We start from the raw sequence: 20,453 nt of genomic DNA, 5'->3' as shown, positions 1-20,453 counted from the left end.
GCTACATAAACATCTTTCCATTCTTAAATACTTTTTATATAACCATTTCAGTAGCTGTATATTACATTGTGCCAATGTATTATAATTTTTAAAAAATCTTTATTGTTGAAAGTATTACATAGGTCCTCCTTTTCCCCCCATTAACCTCTTCCAGCCCGCTCCCACCCACACCCCCCTCAGCCCTCACCACCCCACTCTCTGTGTCTGTGAGTTGTGCGTGTACACATATGAGTTCATTGGTTGGTCTCTTCCCTGCCTCCACCCTCCCCTGCCTTCCCTCTGAGGTTTGACAGTCTGTTCAATGTTTCTATGTCTCTGGATCTATTTTTGATCATTAGTTTATGTTGTTCATTGAACTCCACTTATGAGTGAGATCATGTGATACCTTTCTCTTACTGGCTTATTTTGCTTAGCATAATACTCTCCAGGTCCATCCATGCTGCTGCAAGTGGTAAGAGTTCTTTCTTTTTATTGCCACGTAGTATTCAGGTGTGTAGATGTACCACAGTTTTCTAATCCACTCATCTGCTGATGGGCACTTAGGCTGTTTGCAAATCTTAGCTATTGTAAATTGCACTGCTGTGAGCATAGGGGTTCATATATTCTTTCTGATGAGTGTTTCGGGTTTCTTAGGCTATCTTCCTAGAAATGAGATCACTGGGTGAAATGGGAGTTCCATTTTTAATATTTTGAGGAAACTCCATACTGTTTTCCACAGTGGCTGCACCACTCTGCATTCCCACCAGCAGTGCACGAGGGTTCCTTTTTCTCCACAACCTCACCAGCACTTGTCATTTGTTGATGGTAGCCATTCTGACAGGTGTGAGATGATCTATCATTGTTGTTTTGATTTGCATCTCTTGGATGATTAGTGACTTTGAGCATGTTTTCATATGTCTCTTGGCCATTTGTATGTCCACTTTAGAGAAGTGTTTGTTTAGGCCCTTTGCCCATTTTTTAACTGGATTGCTTGTCTTCCTTTTATTAAGTTTCATGAGTTCCCTATATATTTTGGAGATTAACCCCTTATCGGATGTATCATTAGCAAATATGTTCTCCCATGAGTGGGCTCTCTTGTTATTTTGTTGATGGTTGTTTTGCTGTGCAGAAGCTTTTTATTTTAATGTAGTCCCATTTGTTTATTTTCTCCTTAGTTTCCATTGTCCTAGGAGAAGTATTGATAAACATGTTGCTACAAGAGATGTCTGAGATTTTGATGCCTATGGTTTCTTCTAGGATTTTTATGGTTTCACGTCTTACATTTAAGTCTTTTATCCATTTTTAGTTTATTTTTGTGTTTGGTATAAGTTGGTGGTCTAGTTTCATTTGTTTACATATCCTGTCCAATTTTCCCAGCACCTTTTATTGAAGAGACTGTCTCTGCTCCAATGTATACTCTTGCCTTCTTTGTCAAATATTAACTGAGCGTAGTTGTGTGGGTCGATTTCTGGGTTCTCTGTTCTGTTCCATTGGTCTATATGCCTGTTCTTATGCCAGTTCCTGGCTGTTTTGAACACAATTGCTTTGTAGTACAACTTGATATCTGGTATTGTGATTCCTCCAACTATGTTCTTCTTTCTCAAGATTCCTGCTGCTATTTGGGGTCTTTTTTGGCTCCATATAAATTTTTGGAGTGTTTGTTCTAGGTCTGTGAAATATGCCGTTGGTATTTTAATAGTGATTTATTGATTCTGTAGATTGCTTTGAGTAATGTGGACATTTTAATGATGTTGAGTCTACCAATCCATGAACATGGTATAGCCTTTCACTTTATACCTTGAACTATCTCTTTTTTCAACGTCATGCAGTTTTCAGAGTACAGGTCTTTTACCTCCTTGGTTAAGTTTATTCCTAAGTATCTTAATTTTTTTGTTTCAGTGGTAAATGGGATAATTTTTTTTTATTTCTCTTTCTGAGAGTTCACTGTTGGTGCATAAAAATGCCATGGATTTTGGGGTGCTAATTTTGTATCCTGGTACATTGCCGAATTCTTTATTAAATTTAGTAGTTTTTTTATGGAGTCTTTAGGGTTTTCTATGTACGGTGTCATGTCATCTGTGAATAAAAGTATCAGAAAACCTGAATAGGCTGATAACTACTGATGAAATTGAAGCAGTAATCAAAAAACTCCCAGCAAACAAAAGCCCTGGTCCAGGTGGATTCACAGCGGAGTTTTGCCAAATATTCAAAGAAGAACTAACACTTACTCTCCTCAAGCTATTCCAAAAAATTCAAGAGGAAGGAAAACTTCCAAAGTCTTTCTATGAGGCCAGCATTACCTTAATTCCAAAACCAGATAATGACACGACAAAGAAAGAGAACTACAGGCCAATGAACATAGACACTAAAATCCTCAACAAAATTTTAGCAAATCGGGTCCAGAAATACATTAAAAAGATCATACACCATGACCAGCTGGGATTTATTCCAGAGATGCAAGGCTGGTACAATTATTCGCAAACCAATAAATGTAATACATCATCTAAACCTATTGCAAGACAAAAATCATGTGATCATATCAATTGATGCAGAAAAAGCATTGGACAAAATCCAACGCCCTTTTTTGATAAAAACCCTCAACACAGTGGGACTAGAGGGATCAGACCTCAGCATAATAAAGGCCATATATGACAAACCTACAGCCAGCATCATACTCAATCGGCAAAAGCTAAAACCATTTGCCCTAAGAACAGGAACAAGACAGGGAGGCCCTCTTCTGCCACTCTTGTTCAGCATGGTACTGGAAGTCCTAGCCATAGCGATCAGACAAGAAGAAATCAAAGGCCTCCAAACTGGAAAGAAAGATGTATTATAATGTAATGACCAGTCTCTGTCCTGTTCTGGTGCAGTCCGTTTGAAGGTCTGTATGTCTCTGTGTGCCGCTGTCTTTTCCATCTGAATTGCCACTTATCCTGCATGGTGGGCCCTTGGCATTAGGGGTGGTGTCTGCTAAGCAGATCTGTGTGTGGCCAGCTCCTGGACCAGGTGCTTAGGGAGTGATGCTTAGTGATGCACACCTTTGACAGATCTCTTCTTTTTCCAGGACAGCAGGGCTCTTCAGTTTGATTGACACTCTGTGGCCTCCAGTGGTACCTCTAAAAGCACCTGGCCACGGCCAGGCCTGTGAAGAGGTAAGCTCAGCATCTGAGGGGGTCCCCCCGGTCGCCACCTGCTCCGTGCCAGGTGCTGCGCCAAGCGCTGCCTCCACAGCCCGCATCCCCGAGAAGCCAGGGCCAGTGCGCATGAGCCATGACAGAGAGTCAGACCCACTCACATCCTTGCAAAGCCCAAGCTCCGGTTGCTTTCCTTCTGCGCTTCAGTGTATTCTTCTTGAGGTTAATTGGATGGTGTTTTTAAACCACAGTTGTTAGGGTCATCCCATTAGAGCTTGCAGTGAGGGTCTTAGCCTCATACTAAACAAGACACAGAACACCACCCGCTTCCAGTCATCAGTAAACCAACACTCAGTTACCAATGAGAGCGGAAACTCATAAAACCCGATAAATAAAATCCATGGGTATTCATACAGCCGACAAGTTAGCCAGGAATTTCCATTTTCCTGCCTCATCATATTATTTACAGTAGTTGCTCACAGGTAGAAAAAATGACTGATTAAAATGTGTCCCCTTTTGTGTACCCTAAGCATTCTCCACTGGGCTGGTCAGCATTGCTTTGGGCTATAGTTCCCAATGCTGAAAACTGGGGTGGTCTTGTTTGTGTGGTAGCTGACTTCTTAGCAAAGTGCTAAGAGTATGACTCTGGACTGTGCTGGATCAGCAAAATTGCTGTCAAAAATTCCCATTTCCAATTAAAAAAAAAAAGCCGTGATACATTTACACAATGGAATACTACTCAGCTATAAAAAGTAAGGAAATCTTACCCTTTGCAACAGCATGGATGGACCTGGAGAGCATTATGCTAAGTGAAATAAGCCAGTCAGAGAATGACAATACTGTATTATTTCACTCATGTGTGGAATCTAATGAACAAAGTAAACTAACAAAATAGAAACAGACTCATAGAGAACAGACTGACAACTGTCAGGGAGGGGGGTTGTGGGGATGGGTGAAAAAGGAGAAGGGATTAAGAAAACAGAAACTCATAGACACAGACAACAGTATGGTGATTGACAGGGAAGGAGGGTAGCGGAGGTAAAAGAGGGTTTTGGGGGGATAAATGGTGATGGAAGGAAACGGGGTGGTGAACACACATCACAATATACACATGATGTATTATAGAATTGTGTACCTAAAACCTATATAATTTTGTCTGCCAATATCGCCCCAATACATTCAGTTTAAAAAATACTCATTTCCAGATTATTTGAGAGAATGTTCTCAATTGTGTTTTAAGTATACTTTGAAGAATAAATTTCTAAAATGAAATCTGAATCAGTAATAAATTCAAAAGTACAAATTTTTATAATTGGTCCCAGAGATAAACAACATAACCTATTTATTATATAGGTATTTCTTATCAGCCTTTCAGAGACAGTATTCACCTGTGAATAAAAATGTATAAAGACTACATTTCATACTTGAGTCTTTAACGATGCATTCACGTGCTACTTCTGCCCTGTTTCAAACAGGCAAACACTCCTCTGCCTCCTCGCTTCTGTTATGTCCTCACTGCTCACCCCACACTGGGACAGATTGATATCATTGAAGACCCTGTCTCTAAGCTTTACCAGCCCCCAGCTCCTTGCTCCCTACGAGAAATTCTCCAGGTAATGTCTTTATTTCTAACAAGGCCTTCAGTTACTTTGTTTTTTAATTTGTGTGCTTTGTGTGATGTTACAAATCTTTTTCAATGCCTTTTCAGACTGGTGATCTTGGTACCCGTTGCAGTTTCTATGCCAGAGTGATTTATCAAAGACCATTGGTAATCTCTGTCTCTCTCTCTCTCTTTTTCCCCTCATAACGTGTTGTAATGCATAAGGTGTTATATAGTTTATTAAAGGATCATTCATCCCCCTTAGAAATTAATGGAGCATCAAGATAGAAAAGCATTTTTGGAATTGAGTTACGCACACTTGGTGCTGAAGAGGGCATACGCCACTCCTTGAGTAGGTGTGGAGTGCCGGCTACTGCGCTAAGAACTGAGGCATAAAACTCGGGTAACTCTGCCCGGTGACCGTAGTTCCTCTCTGAGACATGGGCAGGTTGAAGAAAAGTAAGAGAAGCTGAAACTTCAGTCTTGGAGTGAAAGTGGGAATCTCAGGATTGAGCTCAGCCACTTCTCGGAGCCAAGTCTTCAGTGTCTGCGAGCTGGACAGCTGCGGGAGCCCTGCAGGCCTCAGCCGTGGGCAGGTCTCGGGAGGGCGGCCTAGAGGGGCTCGTTGTCCGCTTCGCAAGTCAGCTAAGAGGAGACAAGTAAGGAGATGCTTTTGGCACGTTCAACCCGTGATGTACGTTTCACAAGAAACCTCTGCTGGGCCGTGACTTAGAGGAACATGCATCTCAGTCCCCTGGATATTATTTCCACCATAAATTGATAATTAATCTACCCAGGACTCATTTATTTTTTATTTGTTTTTAATATATTTTATTGATTTTTTACAGAGAGGAAGGGAGAAGGATAGAGGGTCAGAAACATCGGTGAGAGAGAAACGTCGATCAGCTGCCTCCTGCACACTCCCTACTGGGTATGTGCCCACAACCAAGGTACATGCCCTTGACCGGAATCAAACCTGGGACCCTTCAGTCTGCAGGCCAATGCTCTATCCACTGAGCCAAACCGGTTAGGGCAGTATTCTTTTTTTAATTTTTGATATTATAGATGTCCACCATTCTACCTTTTTTGCCCCCCTCTATTTAATCCCTACCCCACCCCAGGCCTTCCCCACGTTGTTATCTGTGTCCATGGGCTATGCATAAATATTGTTTAATCCTATCACCTTCTATTATCCCTTCCCCTCTCCCCTCTGTTACAAGTTTCCATGCCTCTGGTTCAATTTTGTTCATCAGTTTATTATGTTCATTAGAGTCCACATATAAATGAGGTCATGTGATATTTGTCTTTCTCTGATTGGCTTATTTCGCTTATCATAATAATCTCCACATCCTCCATGCTTATCTTTTATGACCTTGATATTTTTGAAGAATAGAGACCAGTTACCTAATTGAATGTCCCTCCATTTCTATTTTCCTTTTGTTATCTCATGAATATATTCAGATTATGCATTTTTGACTGGAATACAACATAAAAATATTGTGTTCATGTCAGGAGGCACACAGATTTGTCCCAGTGCTGTGATATTTTATCAATTGATTAAGATGTTATTTTCCAGGTTTCTCCACTATAAAGTTAATAAATATTGCATAGTAATTAATTAGTAACTCTCTAACAAATATTTTTTAGGAGGACACAGTGAGACTATGTAAATATCCACCATCCACGCCAGCGGGTTCCCCGGCCCAGCCCCACAGAGCACCAGGGTCCTCCCCGCCAAACCCTTGACCCCATTTGCATCTACTGAATCCAAAACTTTGATCAAGAGGAAAGGACAGAATGCCACTAGCATAAAATTGAAAGGGTATTAGAACTTTATCAGATAAAAAAAGAAAAAGGAAAAAGTATAATGAAAGAAGAAAGAAAAAAAGAGAAAAACAAAAACAAACATTTGATACCTGCTTTATACCAAAATCTGAGAGCAAATAAGATGTAGTTCTGTCATTCTCAGTTTGGGCTTCTGTAATAAATACCATAGAATTTGTGGCTTAAACAGCAAAGATGTGTCTCTCAAAGTTCTGGAGTATGGAAGCCTGAGATCTAAGTGCCCGATGGTCAGGCTCTGGGTGAGGGCTCTCCCCTGGGTTCACAAAAGGACGACTCCTGTGTCTTCACAGTGTCGAGAGCAGAGAGGCAGCCAGCTCTCTCCTGTCTTTTTTTTTTTTTTTAATTAAATCTTTATTGTTCAGATTATTACATTTGTTCCTCTTTTTTTTCCCCCCATAACTCCCCTCCTCCCAGTTCCCCGCCCCACCCTCCGCCCTCACTCCCCACCCACTGTCCTCATCCATAGGTGCACGATTTTTGTCCAGTCTCTTCCCGAATCTCCCACACCCCTTTCCCCCAAAGAATAGTCAGTCCATTCCCTTTCTATGTCCCTGATTCTATTATAATCAACAGTTCATTCTGTTCATCAGATTATTTATTCACTTGATTCTTAGATTCACTTGTTGATAGATGCATATTTGTTGTTCATAATTTGTATCTTTACCTTTTTCTTCCTCTTCCTCTTCTTAAAGGATACCTTTCAGCATTTCATATAATCCTGGTTTGGTGGTGATGAACTCCCTTAGCTTTTCCTTATCTGTGAAGCTCTTTATCTGACCTTCAATTCTGAATGATAGCTTTGCTGGATAAAGTAATCTTGGTTGTAGGTTCTTGGTATTCATCACTTTGAATATTTCTTGCCACTCCCTCCTGGCCTGCAAAGTTTCTGTTGAGAAATCAGCTGACAGTCGTATGGGTATTCCCTTGTAGGTAACTGAGTTTCTTTCTCTTGCTGTTTTTAAGATTCTCTCTTTATCTTTTGCTCTTGGCATTTTAATTATGATGTGTCTTGGTGTGGTCCTCTTTGGATTCCTTTTGTTTGGGGTTCTCCGCGCTTCTTGGACCTGTAAGTCCATTTCTTTCACCAGGTGGGGGAAGTTTTCTGTCATTATTTCTTCAAATAGGTTTTCAATATCTTGCTCTCTCTCATCTTCTGGCACCCCTATAATTCTGATGTTGGTACGCTTGAAGCTGTCCCAGAGGCTCCTTACACTATCCTCGCATTTTTGGATTCTTTTTTCATTTTGCTTTTCCGGTTGGGTGTTTTTTGCTTCCTCGCATTTCAAATCATTGACTTGATTCTTGCGCTCCTCTGGTCTGCTATCGGGAGTCTGTATAATATTTGTTATTTCAGTCCGTGTATGCTTAATTTCTAGTTGGTTCCTCAATATAAGATCGAGGGTCTTATTAGTTTTCTTGTAGATCTCATTAAGTTTATCGGCGGCTTCTAAACAGTTCTTGAGAGACCTTAAAAGTGTGGTTCTGAACTCTATATCTTCCATTGACAATTTTGTCCTGTTTCTTTGTCTCCGCATTTTGTTATGCTTCCTTGGTGCACCTCCTAGTGGTCTTTGTTCGCAGTCTTATAGTTAAACCTTGATTGTTGTAGCTAATACCAGGGAGGGTTTGACCTCCAGGCCAAGTGGCTATGAGAATCAGCTGTGACAGCAGTGAGAGAACTTCTGTCCTCTAGGGAGGTGCTAATCTCTCTCCTGTCTTATAAGGGCACTCATCCCATTATGAGGACTCCACTCTTTTTTTTTTTTAATATATTTTATTGATTTTTTTACAGAGAGGAAGGGAGAGGGATAGAGAGTTAGAAACATCCATGAGAGAAAAACATCGATCAGCTGCCTCCTGCACACCCCCTACTGGGGATGTGCCCGCAACCAAGGTACATGCCCTTGACCGGAATCGAACCTGGGACCCTTGAGTCCGCAGGCTGACTTTCTATCCACTGAGCCAAACCGATTATGGCGAGGACTCCATTTTTATGACCTAACTACCTCACAAAGGCACCACCTTCCATCCTTCCATGACCATTGCATGGGAGGGTAGGACTTCCACATATTAATTTGGTGGCAGGGGTTATAATCTAGCAGGACAGGAGAATGTGTATGTGCTAAATGTAAGACAGTGTGGTCATTAGCATCATAGATGTATAAACATGGCATCAAGAGGCAGAGCACAACGAGCTCTTCCTGAGCACGTCAGAGGACACGGAGAGCAGTGCCGGGAGAGGGCAGATGGGATCAGAGCGAAGGAGCCCTTTACAGGTGCACGGTTGGGGCTCACAGGGCACAGCCATGTAAATGGGACTCACAGAGCATAGCCATGTCAATGGGGCTCACAGGGCACAGCCATGTAAATGGGACTCACAGAGCATAGCCATGTCAATGGGGCTCACAGGGCACAGCCATGTAAATGGGACTCATAGAGCATAGCCATGTCAGTGGGGCTCACAGGGCACAGCCATGTAAATGGGACTCACAGAGCATAGCCATGTCAATGGGGCTCACAGGGCACAGCCATGTCAGTGGACCAGAACATGACAAGTCCTGTATGTTTTTAAATATGTTCAAGTGATGTTAATGTAAACATGTAATAATGTTCATATAAATGATGTTCATGTCAAGAACAGTCATCTAACATTGCTTTAAAAATTACTTTGATGTCAGAGTAGCTATCAAGTTCTTAGTCTTGACTGTGTCTCGTAGCTAAGCAGTATGCTTCTGGAGCAAAGGGAGATCTGGCTGACGGTGACTGACGTCACCCTGCAAGCGCAGGATGAAAGCCCCTCTGGCTTCCCCAGAACCCTGCCGGTCTGTGTGACCTCCTCGTGCGTGCTGGGCCAGGAGGTCCTGGAAGAACTCGCCAAGGCTGCCCCCCACAGCTTCTTCTTCAGAGACGCTCTCCGAGACCAGGGTAAGCTTTCTTCCTGACGGCTGTGAGCCAGCGGTGCTGTGCAGATTCCAGACCTTGGCTTTGGGCTTCCAGGTCCTGCTCAGACACTGCGGGGCCACCATAAGCCCTCCGCAGACAAGGCGTGTGGAGTGCAGAGGCCCCTGGTGCCGCCCAGGCTCTCACTGACCATGCCGTGGCCGCCTGGACCGAACCAGAACCCCTTGCAGTACGGGCAAACGGTGTCAGAGCTGCCAGTGGTCACTCTAGGACTGTCTGTTGGTGGCAAGCTTACAGGTGCAAGAGCCACTTAAGCCATTGCCTGGGACAACATTTTTTAAAACAAATGAAAAGCTACAAATTGTAAACATCTACACTTCGTCGAGGAATCAAAGTAGGAGCCTACCTCAACTATATATATATACATATATATATATACTTTCTTTTTTTAAAAAAATGTATTTTATTGATTTTTTTACAGAGAGGAAGGGAGAAGGATAGAGCGTTAGAAACATCAATGAGAGAAAAGCATCGATCAGCTGCCTCCTGCACACCTCCTACTAGGGATGTGCCCGCAACAAAGGTACATGCCCTTGACAGGAATCAAACCTGGGACCTTTCAGTCTGCAGGCCGACGCTCTATCTACTGAGCCAAACCGGTTAGGGCTATATATATTTTCTTGAGGAATAATTTTAATACCATAAAATTCACCTTTTGAGTTGAAAATGAATGTGGCATTTGTGTGTTTTTTCAGCTTGGCATGCTGGCGGCTTGGGGCTTCCTTTCTGCACAGTGCGCGTGTCACTGGACACCATGAAGGGACCCCGCAGTGGTGCCCCTGTCCCACACGACCCATAGGGACCTAGCAAAGGACACCGCCCTTCCTGGCAGAACTCCCTCTTCCCTCAGTGCTTCCGTCTGAAATGTCTCTCTCGACAGGTCGGCTTGTTTGTGGTGAGCGCACTGTCCTCTCGCTGCCAGAGCCCGTGTTGGATGTGGCCTTGGGCACTCGCTCCTGTGAGCTGCCGGGCCCTGTGAGGCTCGATGGCCTGGATTCCGTCACTCAGGTCAACTGCATCTGCAGCGTCCAAGGTGGGTAGTCGATCTTATTGGAAACGGTATTTCTATTTTCTTGAATATCACACTTGTCAGCAAGTAGTTGTTGAGTCCCTGACATGTTCCAGACGTTGGATACACAGGAGCAGCATCAGAAGGGGTTCTCGCTTCTCGGTGTGTAGTCTGTGTAGGAGGACATGTCAGACGTGCACACCGCCAGACCCCGCGCCTCAGCCTCCCCGGGCCGGGGTGCTCCGCGCCACCTCCCCTGGGCAGGGCGGTCACTGGAGTCTCCCAGGGCAGGGCGGAGCTCATGAGGTGAAGCGGGGAGGTCAGAAAGAATAGCTGGTGGGGAGAAAGCAGGTTTACAGAGGCTGCTGGAAGGACAGAGTAGGTAAGCCTGGAAGGAGGCCGAAGGCACCTGCATAGAGGGAGTGACCTGAGAGAAAGGAAGAGGGCCGGCTTGTGCAGGCCAGCGGGCTCGCTGTCAGGACCTCCCAGAGAGACAGCCTGGTCCAGCTCCCATCTCTGCAGAGCGGAGTGGAGGGCCTGGGCCTGGGGTAGCCGCCAACAGGAGGGCGAGCACCGTCTAAAGGGTGAGTGAATCTCGGAGTAGATTTCGTTAAGAAGGATTGGAAGGCCGGGTAATGAATTTGGTACAGAGGGAGCAAGGCGGATGCGGAGGAGAGAACGTGTGTGATGACCCCTAAGATTCTGGCTTAGGTGACCAACCGGCAACGGTAGCGCTCTTCAATGAAGTGGAACGTGGATTCTAGGTTTCTTGCCTTCCATATGAACTTTAAAATCAGTTTGTTGATATCTACAAAATAACTTGCTGGGATTTTAAGTGGGATGGTCTTGAATCTGAGCATGGAATATCTACCTATTAATTTTAGATCTCTAAGTTCTTTTATGATAGTTCTTTAGTTTTTCTCATCTGGATCATGTAGATATTTTGTTATAGTTTTACCCAAGTAGCTTCTTTATTTTAGCATTAATGTAAATGGTGGTGTGTTTTTTATTTCAAATTCCATTTGTTCATTGCTAATATATAGGAAAGCAATTTACTTTTGTATTTTAACCTCGTATCCTACAATCGTACTAAAATTATTTTGTAGTTTTAGTTTTTTGTTGTTGATTCTTTGGGATAGTTAACATAGAAAACTATGTCACCAGGACACAAGGACAGTTTATTCTTCCTTTCCAATCTTTATACCTTTTATTTCCTTTTTTTAATTTTTTATCTTACTGTATTAGCTAGTACTTCCAGTACTGTTTTTAATATAAGTAGTGGTAGGGGACTTTCTTGCTCTCTTCCTAATCTTAAATAGACAGTATATACTTTCTCACCATTAACTATGATGTGAGCTGTAAGGACTTTGTAAATTTGTTTGCTTCTTGTTTTATCAGTTAAATATGGTATCTCTTTATTCCTTGCTTTGTAGGAAGTGAATATTAGCTCTCTGGCCCTGCTTTTACTGCTGTCTTTGTACCACCACCATACAGCTGTTTCTGTATATTGTTGCATGATAATTTATTCCATAATCATAATTAAGCCTTGCAACTTGGTCTACAGATTAATTCTCAAAGATGAAAATCAATAAATGGTATTTTTATTATGATGATGATATATTTTTTGCCAAATGGTATGAATGGAAACATACCAGTGTTATATAATAAATGGAATGTACCGAAAGTAACCATAGAAGATGATCTTGTAAATTCTTATCTGTACAGTTCAGTCCGCTACACTCTTCACTCCTCTCTTCTTCATTACACTCCTCTCCTCTTCATTCCACTCCTCTCCTCTTCACTCCTCTCCTCTCCTCTTCACTCCTCTTCATTCCACTCCTCTCCTCTCCTCTCCTCTTCACTCCTCTTCTCTCCTCTCCTCTCCTCTCCTCTTCACTCCTCTCCTCTTCATTCCACTCCTCTCCTCTCCTCTCCTCTCCTCTTCCTCTTCACTCCTCTCCTCTTCACTCCTCTCCTCTTCACTCCTCTCAAATCCACTCCACTCCTCTCCCTCTCGCTCTCCCCCTCTCCTCCTCCTCCTCCTCTCCACTCCTCTCCTCTCCTCTCCTCCTCTCCTCTCTTCACTCCTCTCCTCTCCTCTCCTCTTCACTCCTCTCCTCTTCACTCCTCTCCTCTCCTCTCCTCTTCATTCCACTCCTCTCCTCTCCTCTCCTCTCCTCTCCTCTCCTCGTCCACTCCTCTCCGCTCCTCTCCTCACTCCTCTCCCTCTTCACTCATCTCCTCTCCTCTTCACTCCTCTCCTCTTCATTCCACTCCTCTCCTCTCCTCTCCTCTTCACTCCTCTTCACTCTTCACTCCTCTCCTCTTCACTCCTCTTCACTCCTCTCCTCTTCATTCCACTCCTCTCCTCTCCTCTCCTCTCCTCTTCTCTCCTCTTCTCTCCTCTCCTCTTCACTCCTCTCCTCTCCTCTTCACTCCTCTCCTCTTCACTCTCCTCTTCACTCCTCTCCCTCTCCTCTTCACTACTCTCCTCTTCACTCCTCTCCTCTCACTCCTCTCTCATTCTCTTCCTCTTCACTTCTCTACTCTCATCCTCTCCTCTTCCCTCCTCTCCTCGCATCATCGCTCACGCCTCTCTCCTCTCCATCTCCTCCTCTCCTCTGCTCTCCTCTCCTCTTCATTCCTCTCCTCTCCTCTCCTCTTCATTCCTCTCCTCTTCACTCACCGCTCCTCCCTCTCCTCTCTCCTCTTCACGCTTCCTCTCCTCTCTCTCCTCTCCTCTCCTCTCCTCTCCTCTTCTCTCCTCTCCTCTTCACTACTCTCCTCTCCTCTTCACTCCTCTCCTCTCATCCTCCTCTTCATCTCTCTCCCTCTTCACTTCCTCTCCTCTCCTCTTCACTCCTCTCCTCTCCTCTTCACTCCTCTCCTCTCCTCTTCACTCCTCTCCTCTCCTCTTCATACTCCATCCGCCTCTCCTCTTCACTTCTCCTCTCCTCTTCACTCCTCTCTCTCCTCTTCACCTCCGCTCCGCTCCTCTCCTCTCTCCTCTTCACTCCTCTCCTCTCACTCCTCTCCTGCTCCTCTTCACTCCTCTCTCTCCTCCTTCACATCCTCTCCTCTCCTCTTCAACTCCTCTCCTCTCCTCTTCACGCCTCTCCTCTCCTCTTCAATCCTCTCCCCTCCTCTTCACACCCCTATCCGTCACCTCATCTCCACTCCACTCCTCTTCACTCCTCTCCTCTTCACTCCTCTCCTCTCCTCTTCACTCCTCTCCTCTTCACTCCTCTCCTCTCCTCTTCACTCCTCTCCTCTTCAACTCTCTCCTCTCATCTCCTCTTCAAGCCTCTTCACTCTCTACCTCTCCGCTCCTCTCCAGCTCCTGCTTCAGTCTCTCCTCTTCAATCCACTCCTCTCTCCTCCCTCCTCTCCTCTCCCTCTCTCATCTCCTTCCTCTTCACATCCTCTCCTCTCCTCTCCTCTGCACACCTCTTCTTCACTCCTCTCCTCTCCTCTGCTCTCCTCTCCTCTCCTCTTCACTCCTCTCCTCTGCTCTATCACCTCCTCGTCACTCCACTCCTCTCCTCTCCTCTCCCCTCTTCACCACTCCTCTTCCTCTCACTCCTCTCCTCTCCTCTCCTCGTCCTCTCACTCCGCTTCCTCCTCTCACTCCTCTCTCTCCTCTCCTCTTCACTCCTCTCCTCTTCACCTCGCCTCTCCTCTCCTCTCCTCTCCTCTCCTCTCCTCTTCACTCCTCTCCTCTCCTCTCCTCTTCACTCCTCTACTCTCCACTCCTCTCCTCCTCCTCTCCTCTCCACTCCTCTCCTCGTCACTCTCCTCTCCTCTCCTCTCCTCGCCTCTCCTCTCTCCTCTACTCTCCTCTCCTCTTCACTCCTCTCCTCTCCTCTCCTCTTCACATCTCCTCTTCACTCATCTCCTCTCCTCTCCTCTTCTCTCCACTCCTCTCCTCTCCTCTCCTCTTCATTCCTCTTCACTCCTCTCCTCTTCACTCCTCTCCACTTCACTCCTCTCCTCTCACTCCTCTCCTCTCCCTCTCCTCTCCTCTTCATCCTCCTCTCCTCTTCACTGCCTCTCCTCTCCTCACTCGCCACTCCTCTTCACTCACTCCTCGCCTCTCCGCTCCTCTCCGCTCCCTCCTCTCCTCTCCTCTCACTCCTCTTCCACTCCCTCCATCCTCTCCTCTCCTCTCCTCTTCACACACCCCTCTCCTCCTCCTCTGCTCCTCTCCCTCTTCACATCCGCTCCTCTACGCTCACTCCTCTTCACGCCTCTCCTCTTCACTCCACTCCTCTCCTCTCCTCTTCATTCCACTCCTCTCCTCTTCACTCCTCTCCTCTCCTCTCCTCTCCTCTCCTCTCCTCTTCACTCCTCTCCTCTTCACTCCTCTCCTCTTCATCACCCCTCTCACCCTCCTCTCCTCTTCACTCTCTCCTCTCCTCTCCTCTGTCCACTCCTCTCCTCTCACTGCCTCTCCTCTCCTCTTCACTTCACTCTCCTCTCCTCTCCTCTTCACTCCTCTCCTCTTCACTCCTCTCCTCTCCTCTTCACTCCTCTCCTCTCCTCTTCACTCTACTCCTCTCCTCTTCACTCAACTCCTCTCCTCTCCTCTTCACTCCTCTTCACTCCTCTCCTCTCCTCTTCAACCCCTCCTCTCACTCCTCTCCTCTCCTCTCCTCTCTTCCTCTCCCCTCACACTCCTCTCCACTCGCTCTCCTCTCCACTCCGCTTCTATTCCTCTCCTCCTCTTCACTCCTCTGCTCTTCCTCTCTCTCCTCTCCTCTCCTCTCCTCTTCATTCCTCTCCTCTTCACTCCTCTCCTCTCCTCTCCTCTCCTCTTCACTCCTCTCCTCTCCTCTCCTCCTCATCCTCTCCACTCCCTCTTCCTCCTCTCACTCTCCTCTCCTCTCCATCTTCCTCCCTCTTCACTCCTCTCCTCTCCTCTTCACTCCTCTCCTCTTCACTCCTCTCCTCTCCTCTCCTCTCCTCTTACTACTTCTACTCCTCTTCACTCGCCTCGCCTCCGTCCTCTCATCTTCACTCTACTGCCTCTCCTCTCCTCACTCCCTCTCGCTCCTCGTCACTCTACTCCTACTCCTCTCTCTCCTCCTCGTCACTCCTCTCCTCTCCTCGTACCCCCTCCGCTTCAATCACTTTCACACCCCTCTCCGCCCTCCTCTTCATCCACTCTCTTCACTCCCTCTCCTCTCCCTCCTCTTCACTCCTCTCCTTGCACTCCTCTCCTCTCGCTCGCTCCTCTCCTCTCCTCTTCACTCCTCTCCTCTCCTCTTCACTCCTCTCCTCTCCTCTCCTCTCCTCTCCTCTCCTCTTCACTCTACTCCTCTCCTCTCCTCTCCTCTCCTCTCCTCTCACTCCTCTCCGCTCCGCTCATCTCCTACTCCTCCTCCTCTCTCGCCCTCTTCATTCCTCTCCTCTTCACTCCTCTCCTCTCCTCTACTCTCCTCTCCACTTCCCCTCCTCTCACCTCCTCACTTCCTCTTCACTCCTCGTCCTCTCATCGCTCCTCTTCATTCCTCTCCTCTTCACTCCTCTACTCCTCTACTCTCCTCTCCTCTCCCTCCTCTCCGCTCCTCTCTCTCCCACCCTCCTCTCCTCTTAACACCTCTCCTCTCCTCTCCTCTCCTCTTCATTCCTCTCCTCGCTCTACTCCTCTCATCTCCTCTCCTCCTTCCTCTCCTCTCCTCTTCATCTCCTCTCCTCTTCACTCCTCTCCTCTCCTCTCCACTCCTCTCATCTCCTCTCCTCTCCTCTCCTCTCCTCTCCTCTTCACTCTCCTCTCCCCTCCGCTCCTCGACTCCCTTCATTCCTCTCCTCTTCACTCCTCTCCTCTCCTCTCCTCTCCTCTTCACTCCTCTTCACTCCTCTCCTCTCCTCTCCTCTCATTCCTCTCCCTCCTCCTCCTCGCCTATCCTCTCCTCTCCGCTTCAATCCTCTCCTCTCCTCTTCACCTCCTCTCCACTCCTCATCTCCTCTCCTCTCCTCACTCCTCTTCACATCCCTCTCCTCTCCTCTCCTCTTCACTCCTCTCCTCTTCACTCCTCTCTCACCATCTCCTCTCCTCTCTCCTCTCCTCGTTCACTCCTCCTACTCTCCTCCCTCTTCCACTCCATCTCCTCTTCACTCCCACTACCTCTTCCCTCCTCTCCTATCCTCTTCACTCCTCTCCTGCTTCACCCTCTCCTCTCCTCCCATCCTCGCTCCTCTCCTCTCCCTTCTACTCCTCTCCTCATCCTCTCCTCTCCTCACTCCTCTCCTCTCCTCTTCACTCCTCTCCTCTCCTCTTCACTCCTCCTCCCTCTCCTCTCCTCTTCTTCCTCCACTCCTCTACTCCCCTCTCCTCATCCTCTCCTCTTCCTCTCCTCTCTCATCCTCTCCTCTCCTCTCCTCTCCTCTCGTCTCCTCTCCTCTTCACTCCTCGCCCTCTCCTCTCTCTCTCTCCTCATACTCTCTCCTCTTCACTCCTCTCCTCTCCTCTCTCCCTCTCCTCTCCTCTCCTCTTCACTCTACCCCTCTCCTCTCCTCTCCTCTCCTCCTCTCACTCTTCTCTCACTCTCCTCTACACTCCTCTTCCTCCACGCCTCTCCTCATCTCCTCTCCTCTTCACTTCACCACTCCTCTCCCTCTTCACTCCTCTCCCTCCTCCTTCCTCTTCTCTCCTCTCCTCTCCTCGCTCCTCCCTCTCCTCGCCTCTCACTCTAAACTCTCCGCTCCGCTCCTCTCCTCTGCTCTCCTCTCCACTCCTCTCCTCTCCTCTCCTCTCCTCTTCACTCCTCTCCTCTTCACTCCTCTCCTCTCCTCCTCCTCTCCCTCCTCCTCTCCTCTCCTCTTCACTCCGCGCCTCTCACTCCTCTCTCCTTACACTTCACTCCTCTCCTCTCCACTCCTCTCCTCTCCTCTACACTCCTCTCCTCTCCACTCCTCTCATCTCCTCTCCTATTCCTCTCCGCTTCTCTCCTCTTCACTCCTCTCCCCGCATCCTCTCCACTTCTCTCCTCTTACACTCTAGCTCCTCTCCTCTCCTCTCTCACTCTACTCCTCTCCTCTCCTCTCCTCTCCTCTTCACTCTACTCCTCCTCTCCTCTCCTCTTCACTCTACTCTCCTCTCCTCTCCTCTTCACTCCTCTCCTCTCCTCTCCTCTTCTCTCCTCTTCACTCTACTCCTCCTTCCTCCTCACTCCTCCTCCTCTCCTCTCTCCCTCTTTCACTCTACGCACTCTAAACTCCTCTCCTCTCCTCTCCTCTCCGCGTCACTTCTACTCCTCTCCTCTCCTCTCCTCCTCCTCTTATTCATCAACTCCTCTCCTCTCCTCTCTCTTCACTCCCCTCTCCTCTCCTCTTCACTCTCCTCTCCTATCCTCTTCCTCTCCTTCGCGCTCCTCTTCCTCTACCTCCTCTCCTCTCTCCCTCTCGCTCCTCTTCACCCTCTCCTCTCCTCGCCTCTTCTCTCCTCGTCAACTCTACTCCTCTCCTCTTCCTCTCCTCTCCTCTCTCCTCTTTCCTCTCCTCTCCTCTTCACTTCACCCTCCTCTCCTCTTTCAACTCCTCTCTCTCCTCGCTCCTCCTCTCCTCGCCTCTTCACTCCATCTCCTCTCCTCTCCCTCCTCTCCTCTCCTCCTCTCCTCTTCACTCCTCACTCTCTCTCTTCCTCTCCTCTCCTCTTCACTCAACTCCTCTCCTCTCCTCTCCTCTCCTCTCCTACTTCAACCTCCTCTCCTCTCCTCTCCTCTCCTCTTCACACTCCTCGCCTCTTCTCATCCTCCCTCTCCTCCGCCTCTCCTCTCCCTCTCTCTCTCTTCACTCTACTCCTCTTCCCAATCTCCCTCGCCTCTCCTCTCCTCCTCCTCTCCTCTTCTCCCTCCCTCTTCACTCCTCTCCGCTCCTCCTCTCCTCTTCACCTCCCTCTCCTCTTCACTCCTCTTACTCCTCTCCGCCTCTCCTCGCCTCCCCGCCTCCTCTCCTCTCCTCCTCCTCTTCCACTCCTCTCCTCTTCAATCTCCTCTCTCCTCTTCTCTCCTCTCTTCTCCTCTTCACTCCTCTCCTCTCCGCTTCCACTCCTCTCCTCTTTCACGCCTCTCATCGCCTCTCCTCTCCTCTCCTCTCCATCCTCTCCTCTCCTCTTCATTCCTCTCCTCTCCTCTCCTCTCCTCTCCTCTCTCCTCTCCTATCCTCTCCTCTCCTCTTCACTCCTCTCCTCTCCTCCTCTTCACCATCCTCTCCTCCCCACCTCGCCTCTCCTCTCCTCTCTCTACTCCTCTTCACTCTAACATCCTCGTCCTCCTCCTCACTCTCCACCTCTCCTCTCACTCATTCCTCTCCTCTCCTCCTTCACTCCTCTCCACTCCTCTCCTCTCCTATCCTCTCCTCTCCCTCCTCCTCTTCACTCCTCTCCCTCCTCTCCTCTCCTCTCCCTTCTCTCCTCCTTCTCTCCTCTTCTCTCTCTCTTCACTCGCTCCGCTCCGCTCCTCTTCTCTCCCGCTCACTCGACTCCTCTCCGCTCCTCTCACTCCTCTCCGCGTCCTCTCCTCCTCTCCTCCGCTTCACTCTACTCTCCTCTCCTCTCCTCTTCACTCCCTCTCTCAACTCTACGCCTCCCTCCTCCCCCTTCACTCACTCTACCTGCTCCTCCTCCTCTCCGCCTCTCCTCTTCACTCCTCTCCTCTCCTCTCCTCTTCTCTCCTCTTCACTCTACTCTCCTCCTCTTCCTCATCCTCTTCACTCTCACTCTCCTCTCCTCGTCACTTCCTCTCTCTCTCGACTTCCCCTCCTCTCCTCTTCTCTCCCTCTTCACTCTCTACTCTCTCCTCCTCCTCCTCTCCCTCTTCGTCTCCTCTTCACTCCTCTTCACTCCTCTCCTCTCCTCTCCTCTCCTCTTCACTCCCTCTCCTCTCCCTTCTCCTCCTCTCTCTCCCTCTCCTCTACTACTCCTCTCCTCTCCTCTCTCAGCCCTCTCCTCATCCTCTCATCTTCTACTCCGCTTCTCTCTCTCCTCTCCTCTCCTCCCTCCTCCCGCCTCTCTCTCTTCTCCTCCTCCTCGTCACTCTACTCCTCTCCTCTCCTCTCCTCTTCTCTCCTCTTCCCTCTCTCTCTCCTCTTCACTCTAAACCTACTCCTACTCCTCTCCTCTCATCCTACGCCTCTCCTCTTCCTCTCCTCCGTCTCCTCTCCTCCTCCTCTTCTGCTCGCGCTCACTCCTACTCCTCTCCTCGCTCATCTTCAATCCTCCCATCCTCTACTCCTCTCCTCTCCTCTTCACTCTACTCCTCTCCTCTCCTCTCCTCTCCTCTTCACTCCTCTCCTCTCCTCTTCTCTCCTCTTCACTCTACTCCTCTCCTCTCCTCTCCTCTCCTCTCCTCTCCTCTTCACTCTACTCCTACTCCTCTCCTCTCCTACTCCTCTTCTCTCCTCTCCTCTCCTCTCCGCTTCCACTCTACTCCTCTCCTCTCCTCTCCCTCTTCCATCTTTCTCCTCTCCTCCTCCCTCGTCCTCTCGACACTCTACGCTACTCCTCTCCTCTCCCTCCTCTCCCTCCTCTCCTCTCCTTCTTCTCACTACTCCTCTACTCCTCTCCTCGCCTCTCCTCTTCCTCCTCACCTACTCCTCTCCTCTCCTCTCTCCTCTCCTCTTCACTCCTCTCCGCCCTTCTCGCTCCTCTCCACTTCACTCTCCTCTCCTCTCCTCTCCTCTTCACTCCTCTCCTCTCCTCTCCCTCGCCTCTCCTCTTCCTCTCCTCGTCACTCTACTGCATCCACTCTCCCACTCCTCTCCTCCTCTCCTCTCCTCTCCTCTCTCCTATCCTCTCCTCTTCACTCTACTCGCCTCTCCTCTCCTCTCCTCGCCCTCTCCTCTCACTCCTCCTCTTCTCTCCTCTTCACTCTCTCGCCTCTCCTCTCCTCATCCTCTCCTCCTCTCCTCTTCCTCTCGCCTCTTC

At 48.2% G+C, this 20,453-nt stretch overlaps 1 protein-coding gene across 19 annotated transcripts in view; it reads left to right on the top strand.

Annotated features, from left to right (window-relative positions):
• The window catches only part of SPIDR (scaffold protein involved in DNA repair), a 285,103-nt gene that overhangs the window by 251,513 nt on the left and 13,137 nt on the right, over window positions 1-20,453 (top strand). For all 19 annotated transcript variants that reach the window (XR_004972557.1, XR_004972556.1, XM_036338725.1 and 16 more), the window contains 5 exons: window positions 3,044-3,131; window positions 4,589-4,726; window positions 4,822-4,881; window positions 9,276-9,483; window positions 10,400-10,552. Coding sequence is in view for 17 of the 19 variants with exons in the window: in XM_036338725.1 (XP_036194618.1) it covers window positions 3,044-3,131; window positions 4,589-4,726; window positions 4,822-4,881; window positions 9,276-9,483; window positions 10,400-10,552 (647 nt within the window). In the remaining 2 variants the exon portion in view is untranslated. The remainder of the gene's footprint in view (window positions 1-3,043; window positions 3,132-4,588; window positions 4,727-4,821; window positions 4,882-9,275; window positions 9,484-10,399; window positions 10,553-20,453) is intronic.

This window comes from Myotis myotis, unplaced genomic scaffold (genome assembly GCF_014108235.1).
Source record: "Myotis myotis isolate mMyoMyo1 unplaced genomic scaffold, mMyoMyo1.p scaffold_m19_p_16, whole genome shotgun sequence".
Lineage (NCBI taxonomy): Eukaryota > Metazoa > Chordata > Mammalia > Chiroptera > Vespertilionidae > Myotis > Myotis myotis.
Note: the sequence above shows the minus strand (reverse complement) of the source record. Positions and strands in the feature narration are given on the sequence as shown.